General features: G+C 43.5%; 1 protein-coding gene across 1 annotated transcript in view; it reads left to right on the top strand.

Annotated features, from left to right (window-relative positions):
• The first annotated feature begins 884 nt into the window (after window positions 1-884).
• CFAP74 (cilia and flagella associated protein 74) overlaps window positions 885-18168 on the top strand; it is a 121980-nt gene continuing 104696 nt past the window's right edge. Inside the window, exons 1-6 of the mRNA XM_075279619.1 lie at window positions 885-1008; window positions 1845-1938; window positions 6997-7140; window positions 9763-9861; window positions 14166-14270; window positions 16161-16334. Coding sequence (XP_075135720.1) covers window positions 885-1008; window positions 1845-1938; window positions 6997-7140; window positions 9763-9861; window positions 14166-14270; window positions 16161-16334 — 740 coding nt within the window. The remainder of the gene's footprint in view (window positions 1009-1844; window positions 1939-6996; window positions 7141-9762; window positions 9862-14165; window positions 14271-16160; window positions 16335-18168) is intronic.

The raw sequence follows: 18168 nt of genomic DNA, 5'->3' as shown, positions 1-18168 counted from the left end.
TTTTGATTGGTTCTGTCTGTTTGGGGTTTTTTTTACGATGGAAAAATTGATCCATTGAGATTGATCCACTACACAGAGTAATGATGATCCCCATCAGTTATTAGGCTAGATTCACACCTGTGTCGGAGACTCCGTAGGAGAAAATCGGCAGAGAGAAAAGCCCTGCAAGGAGATACCCAGCAGACCCCATTACAGTCTGTAGGGTCAAAGGGTAAGCGCTGTTTTAGCGGATGGGCTCTCTGTTGTTCAGGTCCCCTGCCAGACACACACATGTAAACCTAACCTTACCCCTCGTTTACATCTGCATGTTCTGGGGTCCATGTGCTTGCTGCGTGCTGCCCGCACTGATCATGCGGACAGGAAAGTAGATTGTGACCTACTTTCCTGTCCGCAAGTTCTGTACGGAGATCTGGCGGCAAGCACACAGACCCCATTATAGTCTATGGGGTCCGTGGACTTTCACTGCACACCAAAGGCAATTGCCTTTGGTATTCCATTCCCCATGCGGACTCCCCCGAATGGAATACCGACACAGATGTGAACCAACCCTTACTCAGTTTACCTAAAATGGTGCCTTCGGGATGCAGTATGTTCACTGAATGCCTCTGTAATATGGCACATTCTGTAACATTCTGTCGCAAACCTCAATACGCCTTTGGTATGAGCCTGAATGCACACAGAGCCACTGTATGGGTCAATAGACTAATGTGTGACTCGTATCATGGATCAGGTATTACTATGCCGTAGTAGATATTTCTACCCTAGTTGGTAAGATGTTAGTATTTGCACCTCTCTATCTCCTTACTATATAAACAGGTTGTGCAATGAATATTATAATTTGCTTGTTTAATAAATATTTCTGTTACAGGTGAAAATTAAGGAAAATGTCTGTAGATATGGACGAGTCAATTATTTCTGAAAGTCTACAAGATGAAGCAGAGATGGTGTCATGTTTAGAAGAAGAAATCCTACCAGACTACCTGTGGACTCAGGAGGAGCATAATATAGGTGGGCAGATGTCAGGTATTATGATCTGTCTTGTACATAGGATTTTATATTTTTGAAGATTTCTAGATACCTCTGAGAGATATCACTGTATAGCCATATATTAGTATCCAGCACCCATTGGCTGGCTACCTTTATATGTTAAATAAAGGATATCTTGTGCAGACCCCAGAGTATAATAATCAGAGACCCATGGGGGGGATAAAAATTAAAAAAAACATTGTTACTCACCTATCTCCCGGCTCCGCTGCAGTCCATCTTCTATGACGTCGGACGTCACATGACCCGTGACGCAGGCCGGGGTCATGTGACGTCAGAGACGTCAGAAGGAAGGGCCTGAAGCCTGTCCGGATTGTGGAGAGGTAAGTAACAGTGTTTTTTATGTTTCTTACCTCTCCCGGGCTGCCGATCATTATACTCGGGGGTCTTTTCAGACCCCCGAGTATAATGATAGTGCTCGTGGGGCCCGTGGCGTCACTTACCAATCCCGGCCCCTGCCAGGATCGGTGAGTAAATAAGGCCCGTTACCGGCTGTAGTAACTCCAACTGGTAACGGCCTATTAAAAAAACCGCAGCAGTAGTGGTTGTCGCCGGGACCCTAATGTCCCGGGCCCTGTGGCAGCTGCTACGGCGGTAGTTACGCCACTGGTTATAAGACATGTACAGTAACATCTAGGAATGCCGAACAGTCAAGTCTCTATAGCCATTGGGTTTACACGAGGGCTTTCACCTGTGTTTTATTGTATCAGATATTTACTTTCCATTTTCCTCAGCCGTACCTCTGCAGCATATCATTACTTGTTTATTCATGCAGTCTATTGCTTCTTTTTTCCTTCAAGATGATGAATATACTTTCAGAGACAAAACAGAAAAAAATCCGCTGGAAGATGCCAACGATGAAATAAGTGACAGCTCCGATTGGGAATATAATTGGTACGCAGCTCCTTGCCCGGCCCATGTCTTTCCTTGTCATTTATCTGGGGAACGCATTATGATTGCTGTGATTTTACCTTCGCTTTTTATGATGCACACAGGGAAATAGATAGCAAACAATAACCATTCCATGCTTGTTTTATGCTATTTTTATGCAGTCGTCAGAGCATTAAGCTCTGGCGAAATAGGTTGAATCTTCTCGGAGACTTGTTCTGAGCTCAGGTATGTATGTTTATGTGAAGAGTAACTACTAAATGAGCGGTTTTTGCGGAACCATTATGACGGTGACAGGTAATACTGGAGAAGATTTAGAGCCGGCAGAGCCATAGAATAGCTCAATAAATGACGTGTATGGAAGAAAAACATGCAAAATGGAAATAATGAGTCCATTTTTTAAGTCATAAAGTGATCTATCAGAGAAACCTGCACATAACTATGCTATTGTATACACTTAAATGGGTCCTTCGAGAAAAAATGTTATGTAAACTATGGAAACCCATCAGAATTCCAGTCTTTTATAACTTTGTATTGCGGCTATTATACATATACCTAAGAATATTTACTTTGCTTCAGTAAGAGTACATTGTGCTCCGGCTTACAAGGTACAAGTATTATTCACTTTTTCATGTTTGATGCTTCTTTTGAAGGAGCCCTAAACACTGAAAATGCAAAAAACAATAATATTAATAAAAATTAGCACTTTTTCCTGTACTTCTCATAAGTCCAAACATGTAAAGTCCAAAAAGCTCAGCCCTTAGTCTCTCCTCTTCTATGTGCCTGACTGTAAGACAACTGGCTGGAGCGGGCACCTCCCTGCTGTGTCCTGTCTGCTCCATGATAAAAAGGTTGTTAAAGGGGCTCTATCATTGGAAAAACTCATTTTTAACTAAGCCTATCAAAAGAAATAAACACCCAACAATGTAGGATAAAACTACAAATTTTATTAATATCATTAAAATGATAATAGCACTAATAATTATAATAATGACAATTCTCACAATATATAGGAGGGAACCCTATGTTACCCACACCAGGTAGTTACAGAGGTACATGAATGACTGGCTATAGAGTGGTTAGCCAAATAGTAATCATAGAAGGTCCATAAACAGAAACAGAGAATAGACACAAACCATGTGCCTATATGCCTATATATGTTATATGTCTATAACGCTTATAGACATATACTATGTACACTGGTATACTATGACACCTAAATAGATAAAGCATAATCCCATGAAGAAGCCAAAAAATGTGCTTAAAAAAGGACCCCTATAGGCATACAGTACCTATACCACCGGAACCACCAGGTATAGCATCCACCCCGACGCGCGTTTCGCCTGAGCTTTGTCAAGGAACCATTGATCATTTTTAACTCAGCCTATACTTGCATAACTTATAGTAAGGCTATTCCTCGCATACCTTTTGTATGTTAATCCCCTCAGACGTTTTTTTGAATGAGCCCACTTTTATTCACATGCTAATTAGCCAGCAACGAGCATCGGAAGTCTCAGTGATCACTGTCTGCTATTCCGGTGCTTGTTGCTGACTAATTAGCATGTGAATAAAAGTGGGTTCCTTCAAAAACGGCTGAGGGGATTAACGTACAAAAGGTATGTATGGAATAACCTTTCTAAAGGCTATGAAAATATGTGCTTAGTTAAAAGGCTAATGCCCGTGATCTGCTCCGCTGTGCGCTTTGTAAGTGAGTGCATTGTTCATTGTTGCCCAGAGGATGGGCATTGAGATAGTCAACACCTATGGGAGCTTTCACACGGAGTTTACGTTCGCTCATTCTGAACGTAAAAATCGTCAGAGTGACTGGCGTAAAAAACAGATCCCATTGACTTGAATGGGTGCCGGCATACGCGCGCTCCGCATTGAAATCAATGGGAGGCTTTTTTACCTATTGCTTTCAATGTGTAGCGCGCATAAAACCGGCACACATTGAAGTCTATGGGATTGTGTTTTACAGCGATCACTTTGACACTTGTTTATGTGTCTGAAAGAGCGGAGCGTAAACTCCGTGTGAAGGCTCCCTTAAAGTATCCTGCTCTTTCTCGGCATGGATTTTGCAGCTTAAAACTTCCCGCTGATTAGTCCCATTCATCTAGGCTTAATCGTGGCTTATTCAGCTCTGCTTTGGAATTTTGCCACCAGGGCCGGGGGACGACAATGAAGAGGAATCTGAGGCGTATGTTCACCTCAAATTGTTCTTCATTTTCCGCCACCTAAAGGATGCCTTAGGGGATTAGCTGCTTTTTCAATTTTTCTTGGCCAGTTAGTAGTGCAGGGAATTCTCCTGTTGTTACAGATTGGCTGACAACAGCGAGATAGGAAAAGAATCCGTCATACTGCACCACCTTGACAAATTCAGGGATGGAAATAGCAGCCTTCAGCCACTTGAACTGTGAATGGAGGGGGTTGTATAGCGGGCACGCTTTTGTTAAAGCTCTGTGGACATCTTTCAGCAGTCCATAAAAAAGTGCATCTGTTTCATAGCAGATGCCCTTTCAAGAGGGCCGGCCTGTTCGCTTACAGATGGAGAAGCTGTGAAATAAATGATTGTTGCTTCATTTTTGTTCTATGGTGCATTATCAAGGAGCCGCTGTCATATAAAGTCAAAGAGCAATCATCTGTTTGATATGATATGAGGGTTCATTTAATGACTGCCACATCTGTACGTGTTTTTGCAAATACTTGATTTTCCCATGAAATAACAATTTCAGGACACTATTTCCTTAGAACTTTGCATTGTGTTGTTCTTCTGCTATTCCTCTGGGAAATGTAGGAATGAATTGACAACTGTGTATCGCCCAGCTAATTTCATAAGGATGTAGTTTGACTGCAGTAATAGGACAGTGTGAGTGGGAGCAACCTAAGGCCTCGTTCACTTGGGGGAACGGGACCGAGTATTTTGGTCCTGATGTCAGAATAGGAATAAAATGTGCCTGCCGCAACCGTTGTGGCTTCCCGCTCTGGAGTAGGCCCAAATGAATGGGCCTAGTCCGGTGGGTGCTGTCGCGAGGCGGACGCTGGGGCTGACTCAGCCGCAGAATCCGCCTGAAGAAAGGACAGATCGCTTCTTTTTTCTGTGAATCGGAACATACCGCTCATGGTAAAAAGGAAGCTAGCGGTCTACATAGACCTCTGTTGTGAGGGGGCGGATTCTGAGGTGGATTCGGCGTCAGAATCCGCCCCCTCTTGCCCCTTGTGAACGAGCCCTAATCCCATTGAAAACCCTTTAACTTACATTATATACACATTCAGTAAAGGAACTTTTTTTTAAATTCTATTTTAATTGTAGTTTTCTTAAACTCAATATAGTGTACATGGGCAGCTGCCGTCCACCCTCTCCATAAAGTGAACCTCCAGTTATGAACGACCTTTCATAAATGAATAGTGCAGGTTTAAATAGGATACGTTGTAATATATCTTATTAAAGTAATTTGTTTTCTTATTCACTTTTCAGGCAGTGACTTTCTCCGTGTTAGTCAATGAATAGGGAAACGGGGTTAGAAAAGACACTCAAATAAGTTATGCTAAGTTGTAAATAAGAAGCAGATAATACACAGAATTTGCAATAGGACAAAAGAACATTAAGGCCGGGTGCACACAACCGCGTTCTTTGGCCATAAATTAAAGGCATTGGGGACGCGAATGTCACCCGTGTGCCGCCCGTACGCTGGCCATGTTTTTTTAAATGAATAGGAGCCACGAAAGCTAGGGCTCGGATTGTCAGCCAGCACCCGTGACCGTATAATTCACAGTCATGTGCATGGGCTCATAGAATTGAATGGGTCAGTGTGCTATCCAGGCAAAACATAGAAAGCACACTGACCTCGACCACCGTCGTCTGCAATGAGGCCTAAGGCTAATGCCCCATTCAGCAAGGCGTAGTCAAAAAGCGTGTAGGGGAAAAAACCACAGTAGAAATGTCTCACGCATCATTACTTTGCAAAGAAAGTCTGCAGAGTTTTCCTACACAGACTTTTATACCTATACAGAAAATGCCAGTGTTTCCATAGGTATAATTGACATGCTGCGATTTCCAAAACCACAAAATTGAGGCATTTATGCTACTTGGTGCCCAGGCCTAAAGGGGTTTTCCAGGCTTTCTAAGTGGATGATTGGTCTTTAGAACAACACCAGACCCCTACGGATCAGTTATTTTAGGCAGCAGTTCCTTTTTTGCAGGCCCTATAATGCTGTGATCATCAATCACATGGCTTAGTCACAGCCCAGTCCAATTCAAGGGAACGGGCTGAGCTGCGATACAAAGCACAGCCACTGTGCTTGCTTATTAGTCACGTCTCACAGCACTCATCTCATTGCTAAAGTCTCTTCAAACAGCTGATCAGCAGGGTCCTGGGTGTTGGACCTATCTTCAATTGATGACCTTTCCTAAGGATAGGTTTTCAATTATTTTTTGTAATTCAATGACCTATTATTAGTTATATCCATAGGGGTCAGACATAAGGTACCCCTATGGATTAGCTGGTTGAAGAGACGGTGATGTCACGCTTATCCATCATATGGCCTGATCGCAGCTCAGTCCCATTCAAGAAAATTGGCTAAGCTGTGATACCAAGTGCAGCCACGACACTCATATGAACTCTGCAGACTCTTCAAACAGCTGATCAGCCAGGGTACCAGGTGTCGTAACCTTGTCTAAGGGTAGGTCATCAATTATAAAGCCTGAAAAATGCCTTTAATAAGCAATTAGTAACCCCTTTAACCCATGCTTCTGTTCTAGGCACCATCTCTCTAGTCAGACAACGATGGAGCAGATTGACAGGAGATTAATCCTTGTTTTCTCTGCAGAATTTTTTCTCATGGTTTGTTTCAGTAAATAGCAGAAGATAATGCAAACTGACTAACCGCTGGGCAACTCGGATTTTTGCTTATTTTTATCATTGATTTTTCGGCTTAGTTTTCCTTCAAAAACACATCAAATTTAAGACCTTTGCAAGTAATCTGTTAAGATAGAAAATGTAAGGGGACAGGTTCTCTGCAAGGTAATATAAAATATTTCTGCGTCTGTGTTTTTCTCACGTCTAGGTCTTCTGAACAGTATACTAATCAGGACGAGATGATGAAAGATACAAGACATGTCGATAAGGTTCGGGTCTTCAGACTGCGGAGAAAACTAAACCAGCTGGACGGTTTTCAACTAGAGAAAGACTTAATGATTCAGAAAGTCAGGTCTGTTTTCTGGCACAATTCACAACAGCCAGGATTTTGCTCTGGAAGCCGTAACTATATTCTATGCGCTTTTAGAATGCAACTGCATGTAATAATATTTTGTTAAAATTTTCTTGGGAATCCCTACAGCTATCTCCGCCGAACTTCAGGCCTCATTATAAAGATTGACAGCTGCGCTTACACAACTTATTTCACATTGAAAGCGCAAGACTTTGTAACAAAGTAAAACAGATGGGCCCGGGAAAGATAATTATAAGCACTAATAAGCAATAGTCTGTGGCCCAGAGCATTGGTGGGGCCGTCCCAAACCATCCAATCCCAGTGCTACCATTACCACCTTTTATACTGAAGATAAATAGGACACAAACATAGCAAATTTCTACATGTTCTAACCACAGTCTTTTTATTGCATTGACGTGTGATATATATATATATATATATATATATATATATATACACACACACTATACTTGGAGTCCATATAGTATTTCATTTCTTATATACATATATATATATATATATATATATATATATATATACACACACCACACTTGGAGTCCATATAGTATTTCATTTCTCAGTTCTGAAATTTGCTTTCATTATGCATTCGGCGGGATGATTTATCTCTAATGTTCGTTGCCCGTCTTCTGTTGGTGCCAGGAAAATATTGTTTGATATCACAACTGTGTGGGAAGTTCATCTATCATATTTTATGCTCGGAGCTGTTGTTGCCCATTTTATTAGAAAACGCTGTTCACATTGTGCAATAGAAGAGAGAAAAATGTGTTGCAAATCACAGATCGTAACACAATATACACATTTATAATGTGCCTTACATATAAATTCCAAGGCCTTTAGGTTTTTGCCTCCTTCATTTTGGACTCAGAAGTTCTGTAGGGTTGTGGGATGGAGACATTAGGTGAGGAGAGAGGCTGTTCAGATGGTGGAGTAGTGGCAGTGGTGTTCTTGGAGGTTGTAGGCCTTCTTGAAGAGTCTTCAAGATCTTTGACATTTATGATTGTGGAGGACAGTTACGTGTCATGGTTGTGAGTTCCAGAGTATGGGGGATGCACAGGAGGTGATTCAGGAGGGCTAGTTCACACGGGGCTCAGCATGAACACATTCCGTCATGGCTTGAATGAATGGGCCCAGTCTAGAGGTTGCTGCCGTGAGACGGATGCAGTGGCTGAATCAGCAGCGGAATCCGCCTGAAGAAAGGGCAGCTCGGTTCTTTTTTCTGTGATTGGGAACAAATCGGTCACGGAAAAAAGAACGCTAGTGGTCTACATAGACCTCTATTGTGAGGGGGAGGATTTTGAGGTGGATTTGGCGTCAAAATCCCTCTTGCCCCGTGTGAACTAGCCCTAAGGGTAAATTCACACGGAGGCCGCCTCAGGTTCCAATCCAAAAATTGGGTCGCCGTGACTGAAAGCCGGTGCATCGGCATCCAGCCGCACACTCCGTTTCGGAATAGGCCCAATGAATGGGACTAGTCCGGAGAGTGGAGTCTCTTCAGGCTGAATCGTGAGGCGACTCGGCCTGAAGAATGAGCATGTTGCTCCTGAGCGGCTTACATTGATTTCAATGGGAGCCGTCTTTTTGGTCAGGGTTTTGAGGTGATTACGGCCTCAAGACCCTGACCAAAAAACTCTGTGTGAACTTACCCTCAGTCTCCTAGTCTTAGCACAGGGAAACTAATCCCCTCCCTTTTGTATTAAGATGACAGCACACGATCTGATCAAAGTGGCTTGACTCTCTTCTATCCTGGATTCTAAGCTAGACCCCTGAGTAGGATTATTCCACCCACCCTCCTATAACTGTCCCAGGTTAGTAGGGTGATTGATCCTAATAAGCATCTAGGACAGAAGGGGTGCCGCTTGGTAATCTGGATAAAATATAGCCATACCCATGTGGTCACACGGTGTGCTGATATCCTGACACAGAAGGGAAGGAGAGCTGTTTCCTCTTTGTCAAAATGAGAAGACCTACAGAACCTCTTGTTCAACATGAAGGGCAAAGAACTGAACTTTTTAGGCACTTTACAAACATATAATTTGCAATGTAAAATATTCTGGTAGAATTTTACTGGATTGATTGATATTGAAATCTACAACCTAATTTCTCCAAATTTAAAGAGGACCTTTGAGCTCCTCCAAATTTTGCTTCTACTGATTCTGGCACAGTTAGAATTCTTCCTGTAGCCCCCGCCATTCCTGAGCAATCTTGACTCTTAGGCTCCGTTCCCACGGAGTAACGCGCTGCGCATTCAGACACGTATACACGTGTCAGAGTGTGAGCACTCAAAACAGATCCCATTCACTTCAATGTGTGCCGGCTCCCGCGCGCTACACCTTGAAATCAATGGGAGGCTTTTTAACCCATTGATTTCAATGTGTAGCACACACGAGCTGGCACACTTTGAAGTGAATGGGATTTGTTTTGAGCGCTCACACTCTGACACATGTATATGTGTCTGAATTCGCGGCGCGTTACTCCGTGGAAACGGATCCTTAGTTTCAGCACAGTGATGGTCTCTGCTGTCAGGTGGGCATTCTGTGCCGTTCTGCTTAGGACCACCCATCTGACAGTAGAGAGTTATATATTTTAATCTTTTTCCAATAGGGAAGAACTGAAGGCATGTCAAGAGAGAATTGTGTCACTGGAGCAGCAAAAGTCAAGTGTGGAAACAGATATTCAGAATGAACAGAAGAATCAGAACATGTAAGCAAGTGACTTCATATCCTAAACTACAGAGACCTGTGTGGGATTAGGTTACTCACGTCACATCTTCTTTTTTTTTTTCCCTCTGTAGATCCCATATAGGGATCACAATATACATTTTTTTTCCCTATCAGTATGTCTTTGCAGAATGGGAGGAAATCCACAAAAACATGGGGAGAACATACAAACTCCTTGCAAATGGTGCTCCTGGCGGGATTCAAACCCAGGTCTTCAATACTGCAAGGCTGCAGTGCTAACCACTGAGCCACCGTGTTGCCTCACTCATGTCACATCTGTGTCTGAAACCAATAAGTTTCCTTAGCATAAAGAAATATTCCTTCCCAAACCTCAATATGGCAGTGAAAATACAAGCGAAAGCTCCTACAGTCCATTTTAGGAACTGTACTATATATAGTGTATAGGTGTATAGTGTATATAAGTATAGGTGCTCTCATGTCAGCATTTCAGTTCCTAATACTTTGTTATGCTGGCTATGCTTTGTAGCCATGGTGCCCTAGTGATAAGCAGATGGTACAGGTGATGTGCATGTCTCTGGGGTCCTTGGTTGTAACACAATTTTAGCCTGACATTTCCACCATTAAGAATCATTTGCTGTCTGAGAAAATACAACAACGTGGAGGTAAGACTTAGCAAAATGTAAGATTTCTAAGACATAAGATATTCATATGTCATAACAACACAAGTTATTACCAGATGCATGGTACATTGGACATTTCCTGTATTAGTTATAATGTGACTATTCACATATCCTATCCTATTAATATTATAAATGTGAAAGTTTGTGAGTTTGGATGTTTGTGGGTTTGTGTGTTCGGATGTTTGTTAGTCAATCACGCAAAACCCGCTTGACCGATTTGGCTGAAATTTTCCACAAACATAGTTAATACACCCCATTGCGCAATAGGCTACTTTTCATCACAATAGCGCACATACATTTTTCCCAGGACCCCCACAAACCCCAAACTCACATCCCTATCTCTGCAATCTCACACACTTTGGACCCCGATTTGGCTGAAATTTTCCACAAACATAGTCCCTACACTCGATTGCGCAATAGGCTACTTTTCGTCACAATAGCGCACATACGTTTTTCCCAGGACCCTTTGGATGTTCGGATCTTTGGCGGTCAATCACGCAAAAACCGCTCCACCGATTTGGCTGAAATTTTCCACAAACATAGTCCCTACACTCGATTGCGCAATAGGCTACTTTTCGTCACAATAGCGCACATACGTTTTTCCCAGGACCCCCACAAAACCCAAACTCACATCACTATCTCTGCAATCTCACACACTTTGGACCATAGCAAGCCACAAAATTCATATTACCCCCTACAGCAGAGGTCAGCAACCCCTGGCACACATGCCAAGAGTGGCACTCCTGCCATATTTCACTGGCATGCCAGCAGCACAGGACCTGCAAGAGTTAAATAAAGTCTCTGCTAGAGCTGAGGCATAAGGACACTCCCCTTTGCGAGATGTGCAGGAAACCCAGGGGGTGGAGCTTAATCGCTCAAGTCTCTGCCTGCTATAGTGATAGCTCCTGCCGAAGCTGCTAGCAAACTGAAAGTAAAAAGCACACAGCTCCCTTCCTTTACTTCCTATTCTCATTAATGTCAGGCATGGGGTTATTAGTTTAGTGTTAGTAACTCCATGTGCCTCACATTAATAGGAATAAACCCCATCATGCCCCTCATATTAACCCCTGTGTGCCCCATATAAAGGTTACTAATATGTGAGACATATGGAGGGACTAATAAAAGACCTCAGTAATGAAGATACTTAATTATTACCTCCAAGTCTCTCACATATCAGTAACTAGAGATGAGCGAGTACTGTTGGGATCAGCCGATCCGAACAGCACGCTCCATAGAAATGAATGGATGCACCTGGCACTTCCGCTTGGACATAGCCAGCGCGCTTAACCCCCCGCGTGCCGGCTACGTCCATTCATTTCTATGCGAGCGTGCTGTTCAGATCGGCTGATCCCAACAGTACTCGCTCATCTCTATCAGTAACTCTTACACTGGGGTTAATGTGAGGGACATGATGGGGTTAATTGCTATTAATAAGAGGCGCATGGAGTTACTAAACTGTCATGCACAGGGCCAGACTTTATGTTGCTTGCTCAAGAGTATCCTGTGCCCAAAACTTACATGTACTGGCGGAAAATAACAAATCATACAATGTCGTATATCGAAGTATATTAACCTGAAATACCTCTGTCCCAAAGTCACTATGTACAGTTTATACCAACACCATATAGCGGCTGAAATACAAATTACATTCAACACAAAAGTCTCATGTGCTCTCAGAATTACAGCAACAACAAGATACACAGTTACATTTTATATCCCATACCTTATACACAGTACGAAAACCTTACCCGCGCCTGTATATACACACTTCTACAATCACCGCAGACGAAGTCGCGGGTACCAGCTAGTCTTTATAATAAATTGTATGTTCCCCTTATAAAATGCTCAAGAAATCTTAGGACATACAGTTAGGCTAAATTACCATTGTCATTGTTCTGTCCATTGTTCTAATCTGTCATAGGAACATCCTTGCAGAGTTAGCAGTTGCACGCGATCATGGGGAACAGGAGTGGGGAACTGTCAGTGACAGCTGGACTCCCCGGAAACAAGGCAGAGCAGGTTAATTACTGCCCATATTGGGGCAACACGGTGGCTCAGTGGTTGCAGTGAATAAATGCACGGCCGCAAACTAGCGCGGCGCATACGATCCCCGCTCCCATTGAACTCAATGGGAGCGTGTACGGCACGCAAAGGGTCACGCGGCGTACACGTGCCAAATCTCGTGGGACGTTACACCGTGTGAACGAGCCCTAACGCGCCGCGCATTCAGACACGTATACACGTGAAAGAGTGTGAGCGCTCAAAACAGATCCCATTCACTTCAATGGGTGCTGGCTTACGGGCGCTACACATTGAAATCAATGGGAGGCTTTGTAACCCATTGATTTCAATGTGTAGCGTGTGCAAGCCGGCACCCATTGAAGTGAATGGGATCTGTTTTGAGCGCTCGCACTCTGACGACACGTGTATACGTGTCTGAATGCGTGGCGCGTTACTCCGTGGGAACAGAGCTTTACATTAGGGGTTTGTAAGAAAGTTTGTATCTTGTTTCTTTAACGTTAGAGTGAATGATGAAGGATGTAAATGGACGGCGCTCCACCTGCATTCTTCATTCTGTCTACTTGTCAGTCTGTTGCTCTGATACTGTGATGGATCACAAGGGACAGAACAACGGCAGTGTGAACATAGCCTAAACCCTTATACGACTGGCCTCCTATGATGTTGTATGGACTGTTGCTTGAAGACTTGTAAATCGGCTGTATCTACGAGGCACGCTGTATGTAATGGACTGACTTCTTCACAGTGCACAGAGCTCGTCTCATTGCTCCTGTGTTCAGCACAGAAAGTCTTGCTATATTGAATTCAGTAGACAGAATGTTCTGTTTTTAAAGAGACGACATCACGTATAGGCCTTCCTATATGTGGGCAGCATGCTATAGGGCAGGAGGAGCTAAGCAGATTGATAAATGACTTTGAGTACAGTGAGCAGTTCTAGTTAGGCCCCATTCACATGACCAAGTGTGCTATCAATGTTAGACAGAGTTTGCAGCAGAATGCACTCGGATCACACTTGGCGTGACATCTGAGTTTCATCCTAGTGCATTTTATGATGTACCTACCCCTAGGGGACCTTCCTATACATCTGTTCCCATGATATGGATGATTATAGAGCAGGTCGTATCCTTCTCCGTCTCTTCAGAACAGAATGAATCGGAAGCCCCCTTTAGAGGTGAATGCATCATGGAATGTACTTGGATGACACTTGGATGTCAGTCCAGGTATCTTCTGAATGTATTCCGCTACAAACTCGTCCTCTCATCGGAAGCAAACTCTGTGTGCAGTGGGCCTTAGTAACTGCCAGCTATCTCTGCAAGCAAGGCAGTCAAACCTGCAATGAGTAATATGGATGTCACTACCTCTCTCCCACACTCCACATAAATGTAGATTTGTTACTATAATTTATGCATACTATACATACATGGGTCTATACCTATTTATATATACACGGTTATTGATTGTATCTATACATAACTATTACTTGGATAGGAGTCCCTTGTTATGCACATCTTTAGCTATTGTATGAGCTATGAGGAATAACGTCTTTATACGTATAAAGGATTATATTATATTTTGGATGGTTACAATGTTTTTTCCTGAAGTCAATGTCCTTTGTCTGCGCCGACAGGGCCGCCGTCTTCCGTCTGAGAGCGCTGCATAAACGTCTGGGCATTGAACTGCTCAACGAGGAAGATGTGGAAGCAAAGATTACCAACATACTGAGAGACATTGAGTGAGTGGGGGTCACCTGGTCACTGCCAAGCTCAGTGGGGGGGGGGGGGGGGGGCGGTGTTTAATATATTACAGTTCTGCTGAAAGAAATGACATTCTGATTTTCTGAAATAAAAAAAAATTCTGCAAATTAGTATTTTTCCGGTTCTGCATGGCGGATCTAATGTGGATATACCTTTATCACATTGGTATGAATTTACTAATATTGCCACACCAGTTTTCTAGGGGCGTGTTTTTGGTGCGCAGCTTTTTGTACCGAACATGCACCAGTTTGTCACTTTCCTACCTGCTTTCTAGTTATGAGATAGAAGGACAGAGCAGGGTAGGTTCAAGGCAAACCAGGGCGGGATGTCTCAGCTAGGCACATTTACTATTAGGGTGCATTCACACAGAGGAAAATGGTGCTGAATTTGGTGTGGAATCTGCGTCAGATTCAGCGCTGACTCCAATGGGATCCTTTTTCTGCTAGCAGAGAAAAGAACCCATTGAAGCCAATGGGAGACTTTTTTTTCAGCGATGAATCTGACGCAGATTCCACACCAAATTCAGCACCATTTTCCTCTGTGTGAGTGCACCCTTAGGCTCCATTCCCACGGAGTAACGTGCCGCGCATTCAGACACATATACACGTGGCAGAGTGTGAGTGCTCAAAACACATCCTCACTTCAATGGGTGCTGGCTTACGGGTTCTACACATTTAAATCAATGGGAGGCTTTTTAACCCATTGATTTCAATGTGTAGCGCGCGTGATCCGGCACCCATTGAAGTGAATGGGATCTGTTTTAAGCACTCACACTCTGACACGTGTATATGTGTCTGAATGCGCGGCGCGTTACTCCGTGGGAACGGAGCCTTACTCAGGCCAGAAAACAGACATGAATTATACCTGAAATCCACATCAGTCCTAGGTTGATTTAGAATTAAGTGGCTGAAACCTTTTAATAATTTTGGTGCATTTGACACCAGCGCACACAATACACATGGTGTATGTACATGATTAGTTATGGTAATATCTGCACTAGGGTACTGTATATAATAAGTTGCGCTCCACCGGGCTGCGGTAACATGCAGACTGTTATCACGCAACTTCATTATAGTTAATGTTGCAAAAACTTGTTACTGTGAAACAAATGAGGAGCAACTCACAGTGCACTAAAGGGTTGTCCACCACTAAATGATGCCCTGCCTACGTATCCATAGGATAGATATCACATCAGTATGTGATCTGTGGGGGTTTCACACCCCAACCCCAACATATCAGCTGTAGCAGAGTGCAGGGAGCACATGCAGGCGCTTCTATTCAAGTAATAAGAGTGGTGCAGCAACCCCCATCCACTGCATAGCAATGTTTCCAGAGATGTACAGTGCCACTTCTATTAGTTGAAGAGCGGGGCCCCTGCATGTGATCCCTGTCCACTGATATAGCTTTCAGCGCCCAGTCAGTGCCAGAACAGTTGATCTGTGCTAGATCCAGGTCTTGGACCCCCTACTGATCACATGCTGATGACATAGACTGTGAATAGGTCATTAGTATGAAAAATTAATTTGGGTCTGGATAACCCCTTTAAGAGATATCTGTTAAAATACAGCAAGCCTATGCCTTCTATAAAGGTCACTTTTTCAAGAATAAGCTGAGGAGCAACTGCAGGTTTTCAGGCAAATGATACTGACGACCTGTCCTTACATTGGTGAGCATCTGGACATTTACTGATTTGTTATTTTCACTAGAAATATTCTTTGGAATTAAATTATTTTGTTTGTCGTGAATCCTACTCTGCGAAGTTCAGTAGTTGTCTGCAGCTTATGTTTGGTTTAGCTTCACACATCTACCATGTTGATATTTAGCAAAGAAATCCTCTCTCTTCCTGAACAAGTGTTCTCCTTGGATAGGTGCGACCTCTGGCACATTGAAGTAGAACAAGGAAAATTTACCAGTCTTCGTGAAAGGCTTCAACAAGATGAAGAAGAGTTGGACAGACAGCACAAAGACTTGGCAGAGAAGCGAGCGCTGAGGGAGAAAATGTCACTTACTCTGGCAGAGCGGAAAAAACAGAGAGAAAAAGAGTAAGGAAAATTATGTTATAAAAGTGTAACAACCTGTACTGAAGCAAGCGGACATGTATTGCTGATGTGGGTTAATACTAGTGCTACGCTTAGCAGGTAGTCACTTTAGTTGTGACACTTTTAAAGAGGACCTTTCATGGTTTGGGGCACAGGCAGTTCTATATACTGCTGGAAAGCCAACAGTGTGCTGAATTCAGCGCACTGTCGGCTTTCCCATTCTGTGCCCCAGGTGAAGAGCTATTGGTCCCGGTACTGTAGCTCTTTACAGTCAGAAGGGTGTTCCTGACAGTCTGTATGGAACGTCCTTCTCCACAGCAGCGCCTATCGCGTTGTACAGTGTGAGCGGGGAGGAACGCCCTCTCCCTCTGCTCACAGTGCTCGTCCATAGATGAGTATTATCAGGAGGGGAGGGGGCGTTCCTCCCCGCTCACACTGTACAGTGCGATAGGCGCTGCTGTGGAGAAGGATGTAACTGATTGACTGTCAGGAACGCCCTTCTGACTGTGAAAAGCTACGATACTGGGACCGATAGCTCTTTACCTGGGGCACAAATCAGGAAAGCTGACAGTGCGCTGAATTCAGCGCACTGTCGGCTTTCCAGCAGTATATAGAACTGCCTGTGCCCCGGACCATGAAAGGTCCTCTTTAAAGGACCACCATTTTTTTTTGTCACACTCATATTGTCTGAAAGCCTATTCTCTCTTAATAGTAGTAGTTGTCATTCTTATCCTGCTTTCACTTTCTTCGATAAGTTCCTTGATCACCATGTGACCTCTTTTTTCTAGCATGGATTGTTGTGCAAAAAGGAGGACATTATGTGACCTCAGATTAATTAAAGTCTTGCCCCCTGTACTTCTGCCCTGGATCTCTCTGCTCTTCCTCTGCCTCTTACCTATACTAATTATAGTTCCCCCTCTCTCACAGTCACGTCTCCATTCCTCCATTACCTTTTCCAATGTTATCAACAGCACTTGATGCAGCTTGCTGGAACTGTGTGGGCATTATCCTCACAGTCTAAGGTAAGTTCACACTGGGTTTTTTTGGACTGGAACCTGAGGCAGAGGACGCCTCAGGTTCCAGTCCAAAATACGGGTAGCTGCGACTGGATGCCGGTGCACAGGCATCCAGTCGCACACTCCGCTCCAGATTAGGCCCAAATGAATGGGCCTAGTTGGGATGGAGTGTCTTCAGGCGGATGTCGTGAGTTGAATCCACCTGAAGAATGAGCATGTCGCTTCTTTTTCCGGGAACTGGAGCAAATGGCTCCTGGAAAAAAGAACTGACCGGCTCCCATTGATTTCAATGGGAGACGCCTTTTTGGTCAGGATTTTGAGGCGAATACAGCCTCAAAATCCTGACCAAAAATCTGTGTGTGAACTTACCCTCCGGTCCTGGAAGGTCCATTTTAATTTTAGCTCTGCAGTGTTGCTTTAGGGTATGTTTACACAGAGGTTTTTGCGGACTGAAAAAATCTGCTTCAGAAATTAAATGTTTTTTATGCTGCGTTTTTTATATGGTGCAGTGTTAGGCACGTTTTTGTCGTGTTTTTCATTGCGGTTTTTATGGCAATTTGTCGGGAATTTTTTGTGCTCTAGCAAACTTTATGGACCTGGAAACTCCCCTTCAAAAAATCGCAGTTCTTTCCGCAGCATTTTAGAGGTTTCCTGTGCTGAATTTCCGGTTTAATTATACCTATGGAGGAACTGCTGGCGTTTCTGTACCGTGCCGGTTTTGGAAATCGCTGTGTGTCTGCAACACGGTTTTTGCCGGAAAGTAGGCATGGGCTTCTTTAGAATCCCATCCACTTTGCTCTGACTGTAAAACACGGCAATTC

This window comes from Leptodactylus fuscus, chromosome 6 (assembly GCF_031893055.1).
Source record: "Leptodactylus fuscus isolate aLepFus1 chromosome 6, aLepFus1.hap2, whole genome shotgun sequence".
NCBI classification, from domain to species: Eukaryota; Metazoa; Chordata; class Amphibia; order Anura; family Leptodactylidae; genus Leptodactylus; species Leptodactylus fuscus.
Note: the sequence above shows the minus strand (reverse complement) of the source record. Positions and strands in the feature narration are given on the sequence as shown.